General features: G+C 39.4%; 1 protein-coding gene across 1 annotated transcript; it reads left to right on the forward strand.

The window, feature by feature from the left end:
- On the forward strand, positions 1-6,248 carry zgc:101810 (uncharacterized protein LOC493612 homolog). The gene is made up of 8 exons (XM_053629571.1): positions 1-223; positions 1,848-1,958; positions 3,035-3,323; positions 3,425-3,561; positions 3,772-3,921; positions 4,344-4,489; positions 5,078-5,210; positions 5,637-6,248. The coding sequence occupies exons 1-8, from the start codon at positions 176-178 to the stop codon at positions 5,805-5,807; spliced, it is 1,185 nt and encodes a 394-aa protein (XP_053485546.1). The 5' UTR covers positions 1-175; the 3' UTR covers positions 5,808-6,248.
- Positions 6,249-7,600: the final 1,352 nt, after the last annotated feature.

Here is a 7,600-nt window from a genome sequence, read left to right on the forward strand (position 1 = left end):
TGTAACCTGCCCACAGCTCACAGCTCTCTGTAGCGTCCAGTGTGAGAGAAGTAAAGCATTTCACAAAGAACTTACTCTGTCAGATTGTCTTATTTGCAGGTATTTACACAGTGAGAGCTCCAGGAGAAAGAGCTGCACTGCTGCAGGCTGTAATCTGCCCTGATCCAGGGGAAGGATGGACAGCACGGGGAGGAAAGTGGTCGTCTGTGATAATGGCACTGGGGTAAGGTTTCCTCCTTATTATATTATCTAACACCTGTTGTGTGAAAGAAGTTACTTTAAACACGCTCGTCTTATGTGTAAAAGTGGGGTTTCCTTTATGAAACGTAAGTAAATATCCATAAATGTTTTCAATGTAGTTTTTACATGATAACAGTGTTGACCAACTCATTAATATTTCAGCATAAAACTTCAGTTGCATGTTTTTTATTATTATTATTATTATTATTATCTTTACTTTACACGGTATATTGCACTGAGTGATTTAAAGTATGCACAGGGCGTTATTGTGCTCAAATTTGCTGATCTGTTTGGACTTGTTCAATGAGGAACCTGTGGTTGGGAAACCCGCATGGCCTTAAAAGGTGGTGCAGAAAAAGAGAGCACTGTGATTGGCTAAAAAAATCAGGAAGTTCTTTCTTATGCGGAAGTCCTATTAATGTAACTATGGTAACCGGTGGCGCCAGTGGGTTTATTTTTTTTTAAACAAATATTTCAGTCTTTTTCACATCTTAGAGGTGAAATATTAAAAATGTAACCAGTATTTTTTTTTGGGGGGGGGGGACAAATACCAACTACCCACACCACTAAAAATGGAGGGAATAAAATGTCAAAACTGCAGACAATTAAATACACAATTATTTAATCAGTGCACAGTTGGCGTCATTTAAAGAAAGGACTATAATAGATTCTCAAAATCAGAATTAAAGGTACCACACAAGACCATTTACATCCCCAAGGTACAAATGGAACGGTATCCTCAGTGATTCAGCAGTAAAGATCCATATTAGTACATGAGCTCTACATTCCCCATGAACATGCCCCAATAGACTCTTTTATCAGAGATACAAAGCTTTACCTTTGAGGGCTCTTCTTTATTTTGACAAACAGCAAAACTATGACAATTTAGATTATATATATGCTGATTTCCAGTCTACTACAATTCTTCTACATGCCACAACTCCTCTAACTCTATTAGTATTCAAACGTCCATTCTGTAGGACTTGGATGACAGCCTCTCTGCATTATCCTTCCTCTTGACGTTTTTGTCTATTCTGTTACTGCTGTATGGTTTTTGAGCAGATTTCCAATCTGCAGACTGAGGAATGTGTGTTTACCTACTGAGGCAAGTCAGGACACTTCTGACTTATGTCACAAATATAGAGTGAAGGAAAGAAGCCAGCACGGAAAAAGTCTTACTGACAAGAAAAGAATGCTGTAAAAATGTTGTGCTGAGGCTTTAATAGAGATTTCTCTCTAAATGAACATGCAGGGTAATATAATCTGACTTCTGCATGATCCTGCAGTGCGTAGTGATGAGTATATTTATAGTTTATGTATGTATTTATTTATTTATTTATTACGGTTAGATGCTTCCTTACCCATGGCCTATGATTTTAGGTTCCATATATTTGTCATTTGGTGGGAGGTAACCGCTTAAGCTGTACTTTCTATATGAATACTTGGATATTTTTGTCTCAAACTGAACAAACAGTACTTCTGCTTGAAAAGATTTCAGTTCCCTTACCATTACTGCATGAAATATGAATGTTCTTTTTTTTCTCTCTTTTTTGCAATGTTATAATGTAATATTCCCCTCATTGTTTTTTTTTTTAATGATTTTGTAGTTTGTCAAGTGTGGTTTCGCTGGGTCCAATTTCCCAGAGCACATCTTCCCAGCACTTGTAGGACGTCCTGTCATACGCTCAGATACTAAAGTGGGGAATATTGTGATCAAGGTAAGACTCATAGTATGACAAACATCCAGTAGAGCAATGCTTTATTATGAAGTCCTACCTCAGGAGAGATTTCCTATCTCAAAATGAATCACAATACAATCATATCAGCATTATTAAACTAAAACACATGACGCATAGAGGCTTTAGGGTTTCACCTTAACCTCTTCTTTGACTTTTGTATCTTAGACATAGAAACGATACATTGAACCCATGTACTTTTATTTTTAAAACCATTATACCGTATAGCTAAGAGCGGTTCAGTCAAACAGGAGACACAAACGTCTCATGTATTTAAAAAAACAAAGTAATCCCAGCGTTTATTATGATTTAAATCATTTTATTATGACTTCAGTTTATTAAGCATGATAAAATCCTTTTGGGGGAGTTAATTGTCATGTGCATTCTGGTTAAAGCACAAAATGCTTGAGAGATTCTAGCATTTTAGTCAAAAATGATTTAACCATATAAACTTCAGTCACTATTGGATACTTTATTCTTCTGTAATGTATTTTTTGAGTTCTTGCTGCAATATGTTAAAAAAAAAAAAAAGGTAGATGATACTAAAGATCACAATAATGTGTATAATAACTATTCTTTTCAACCATGGTGTGCAGAAAATCATCTCAGAACTCACAACCTTGAGGTGGGTGGGATCATCGAGTTCCGTCAGCCAAGAACAGGAAGTTGAGGCTACACTGTGTACAAGTTCACTGAAACTGCACAGATTGGAAAAAAGTTATCTGCACTTTTTTTTATTCCAGCTGTCCAGTTTTGGTGCCCATTGTTTCCTCAGATTCCTGTTCTTGACTGATTGGAGTGGAAACTGATGCGGTTTTCTTCTGCTGTACCCATCCACCTCAAGGTTCCACCATTTGCACTGATTGTTGTGCATTCTGACCCGCATTTCTACTTACCACGTTTGTAAATAATGGTTAATAGATTTATACATTTCTTAATGAGAGTAAAGGTATAGGCAGTTTTCTCATAATCTCATCATATTTATTGTAGAAAAACAAGTTTTAGATGACTTTAAATGTCATATCATCTATATATGAACTCCATTACCCCACCTGTAGGACCTGATGGTGGGAGATGAGGCGAGTGAATGCCGCTCCATGCTGGAGGTCTCCTATCCTATGGAGAACGGGATGGTACGTAACTGGGACGACATGCTCCACCTGTGGGATCACACTTTTGGACCAGATCGTCTGAACATCAATCCGTCTAACTGTAAAGTGCTGTTGACCGAGCCACCTCTGAACCCTCTGAAGAACCGGCAGAAGATTGCAGAGGTCATGTTTGAGACCTACAAGTTCCACGGCATCTACATCGCCATCCAGGCTGTGCTGACGCTCTACGCACAGGGTAAGACAGGGTCAGAGATCAAGTCGTATTTCCTGGTAATGAAGGAAAAGATTTCTGCATATATGGAGGTTTAACTGCTAACCTGTGCTCATGTGTTTCAGGTCTCCTGACAGGTGTGGTGGTGGACTCAGGTGATGGTGTGACTCATATCTGTCCTGTGTATGAGGGATTCTCCCTTCCCCACCTGACACGCAGACTCGACATTGCAGGACGTGACATCACACGCTACCTCATCAAGGTCTGTTGCATTCCCTAACTGTCTGCTTTCTTTAAAACTTAAACTCCATGCACCCAATTTGACAGCAACATCAGAACATGACAGTATGAGCTCTCAGAAGCCAAGCATGAACAATGTGAGACAATTACAAGCTATAGTATTTTGGCTAAGGCCTTAGTGGATGGTGAACATGGGTGTTGTGTGTTGATTTCTTTCCTTCTGCATGGCCAGTTGTTGCTGCTGAGGGGCTACGCCTTCAACCAAACAGCAGACTTTGAGACGGTTCGGATGATGAAGGAGAAACTGTGCTTTGTGGGTTACAACATAGAACAGGAGCAGAAACTGTCCAACGAGACGACTTTTTTGGTGGAGTCGTACACGGTAAAGCACAGTGACCCCCAAATATTATGCCCTGAAATTTGTAGTGATGCAAATGCGAAAGTACAACGCCTGGCAAAAATGATGGAATCGCCACGCTTCGACACACTCAGCATCGAGCGATTTTCCTCTACTTAATTAGAACAATTTCATTTCATTTGTTTGAGGTATGTTTCATGAAGCCAGAATGTTCAGCGATTAAACAAATATTGTTTTGTGTCATATCTGTGATTTGTTTGTTTGCTATGAAGTAAAAAATCCAGGAGAGCATCCTCCAAGTGTGGTGATTCCATCATTTTTTCCAGGGGTTGTATAAACCCTAAGCTATACCTGGTGCGTAATGCTGTATAAGCAAAAATAAGATATGTACTTGTGAGATTTTAAAAAAAAAAGTGTAAAGTCTAATCCTGATCACTTTGGTTTAGCTGCCAGATGGGCGCAACATAAAGCTTGGTGGAGAAAGATTCGGGGCTCCAGAGGCGCTTTTCCAGCCGCACCTCATCAACATAGAGGGAGTCGGGGTGGCCGAGCTTCTCTTCAACACCATCCAGGCTGCTGACATCGACCTCAGGTCAGACATCCACCTGGCACCTAGCATTAGATTCTCCCTGTGTTCACAGAGAACCTGCTTTCTCACTCGCATTTATATCTGCTGTCAGCTGCTCTGAGAATACAAATCCATAATTCACACGTTTTGTTCTAAGGGTCACAAGACACTGGGTGGAAAAATAAAACACGTCCCTGTTTTTACTAGAGGAGCAAGCAATATGAGTGTCATGGGTGAAAGGAAAACAGGATTTGCACTTTCATACAGTGGATAACTATGGCAGCAAAGATTTCAAAACAAAATAATTACTGATAAGTCTAAAAATGTAATTGTTTATTTAAGTAGTATATCTAAGATTAAGATTTATATGGATTTATTTACATTCATCTGTTATATGATATTTCAGTGCTCTAAATGTCTGCTAATCCCATTGAAACATCATTTTTATTGTCTTGTTATAATACAAATTGTATTACAAACAACCCAATATACAAGACATGCAATTCATTCACATGTTATTTACTCTTTCGGAACCCGTTTTCTTTCTTTTTTTTCTTTTTTTTTGACCCTTACATTTTTTCTGTATTTCTGTTTAATACTGCTCCGCTGCAGGGCGGATTTGTACAAGCATATCGTGCTGTCCGGAGGGTCTACCATGTATCCTGGGCTGCCCTCCCGCCTGGAAAGAGAGCTCAAGCAGCTGTACCTAGAAAGAGTGCTGAAAGGAGACACAGAAAAGCTCTCGGTATGCTAACCCACAGTTTTAGAATTAAAAGCTCCTGAACATACAGGACTGCTAATCTTAAATTTAATGATCACTCACTTAGAGATTCATGAATAATCCTAAGGATTTAAAGGTTACAGTTTGGGATTTGTCATGCTCAACCGCTGTAGTACAATATAGTTTACATGGTAAAACTGTAATATGATCTATAGTCATTGACATATCACATGCATTTAACTGTATGTCAAGGCCATGGAGGAATCACAATGTAACTACAACTGATATACACTTCAAAAACCCCAGGAAGGTATTTAAAGCACACATCATTATTAAAGCAAAAACGTTGCTCATGCAAGAATATTCCACCCACATTCAGGCTACGTGATCAAACCCCACAACACTTGTCGTCTTACCCACTCATCGCTTTCTCTCCTTCTCTTCCTGCAGAAGTTTAAGATCCGCATCGAAGACCCCCCTCGCCGTAAGCACATGGTGTTCATGGGTGGAGCCGTGCTGGCCAACATCATGAAAGATAAAGAGTCGTTCTGGTTGTCGAGAGCCGAGTATGAGGAAAAAGGCCTGAAAGTGCTCGACAAGCTCGGCGGTGGAACAAAATGAACCCGCACTTGCATGAAAACAAAAATACATTTATGGACAAGCACTATACTGACACACAAATCCACCAATTCATTCTCATATATAATAGAAAGCTAAGAAAGTACGAATATAGTGAACCATGCAGCTTTTCCTGACTACGAAATGATCCAAACCGACCCGAACTTTCTAAACTCCAAGCGACCATGATGTCTCCACACTTCCACACCTCACTTTTATTGTCATATTGTATGTAACATTAGCCTAATCATATTGCATTGACACATAAGTTGTTTAAAGAAAACAACAACCCTTTGTATTTGTAATTAAGAATAGAAAAATGAGTCCAATATCATTTTGTTGAAACTGATAGCTGAGTTACGATACTTTTATGCCTCCCTGTAATCACTTTCTGTTCTTTTACTCCTTCATGCTACTTGTTTTAAAGTTAGAACTCTAACTATATTCATGTTTATAATTTCAGTGATACATTGAATACATTTTCCATTCCAGAAATTAGTTCTGCACTCAGCCTGAACAGAGCCACTTAATTCTCCGTATTCCTTATAAGGCATTTTCAACAGAGTGGGAGGGGTTGGTTGGTGGGAAGGGAAAGACTTTTCAGCAGAAGGCTTTAAAAATTACAAGCAGCTCCTTTATGATGCAACCCCCTCAGGTGTTCCTGAAAATGTTGCAGCACTAGGCACAGTCTTCATTTCAAAGACATTGATATGCTGACATCAAGTCTGGGGTTTTTTTCCCACTTTTTTTTATTATTATTATTATTTTTTTTTAACTTTCAGGATTTTTCCATATGTTCCACCACTCCCTACTGGGTGGCTTCTGGCATTGTGATTACCCTTTTTGCAGGGAGTTTACATCACAGGAGAAAACATCCACTAGATGAACACTTCAGGGCATGCGCACACGTTATTGTCACTACTATTTAATGTACATGGCTGACAGGCAACAATGAAATGGTCTGAAGTTTTAGTATTTTAGTATTAAGGTTGCTGTTGCCAATATCCATACCAGACATAAGAGGTCCACATATAGGCTGTGTCGCCACTCACTAATTTGAATCATATTGTGGAGGCATGATTGGAGCCATTGACGTCAAGCCTTGGGCTGCCACTGCTGCCAGTTTGCATGGCCTTATATCATGTCGTGGTTTCAGTGTGCTCTTAAGAGCACATTAATTAATGCCCAGTCACTCACTTGGGTAGATGTACTATAACATGGACTACACACTTGCTCAGCTGTGTCCAGCTTTAGTTTTGCCAAAACATTATTAACACCAAACTGTAGCATGTTCAGTGCAGCTGCTGTTCTGTACTCCTGCATTACACTCCAGCAGGCTACCATCATTGGTGGCAGTCAAGATTAGAGATTGATCCACAGCTACTGAAAGTACATCAGAGTCAGTCTCTGTACGCAATACATCTGCACTAAGCTCCTCTACATCTCCACAAGCCACCCAGGTGGTCTGGAAGAAAAGAAAGTAAAACAGGGCTTTGACTCTTAGCATCCACAAAGATTTAATGTTATTTGTTACTGAAGAAAAATACAACACAGTCATACCAGTGCAATGAGGAGGGGGGGGGGTAAAGCTAAGATTTCCACTTTAGCAATTCAAACATGCGCATACGACGTTGGCGGCACCTCATTACAACTGGCTGCATGCAGAGATCACGTATTTATTAACACATCGTTCCAAACAGAAAGTCCATTTGCACTGACTGTTGACGTTTTCCTCACTAAAATTAAAATGAACACTTAAGTAGAATAAGTTCATACAATACATCATGGCAATAAAG

Source organism: Ictalurus furcatus, chromosome 7 (assembly GCF_023375685.1).
Source record: "Ictalurus furcatus strain D&B chromosome 7, Billie_1.0, whole genome shotgun sequence".
NCBI classification, from domain to species: domain Eukaryota; kingdom Metazoa; phylum Chordata; class Actinopteri; order Siluriformes; family Ictaluridae; genus Ictalurus; species Ictalurus furcatus.

Bases quoted from the DNA above. Each gene is read 5' to 3' on its own strand.
- zgc:101810 (XM_053629571.1), top strand. From the start codon at position 176: ATGGACAGCACGGGGAGGAAAGTGGTCGTCTGTGATAATGGCACTGGG. The intron at 224-1,847 runs GTAAGGTTTCCT...ATGATTTTGTAG, and splicing joins TCTGTGATAATGGCACTGGG to TTTGTCAAGTGTGGTTTCGC. The intron at 3,324-3,424 runs GTAAGACAGGGT...CATGTGTTTCAG, and splicing joins GCTGACGCTCTACGCACAGG to GTCTCCTGACAGGTGTGGTG.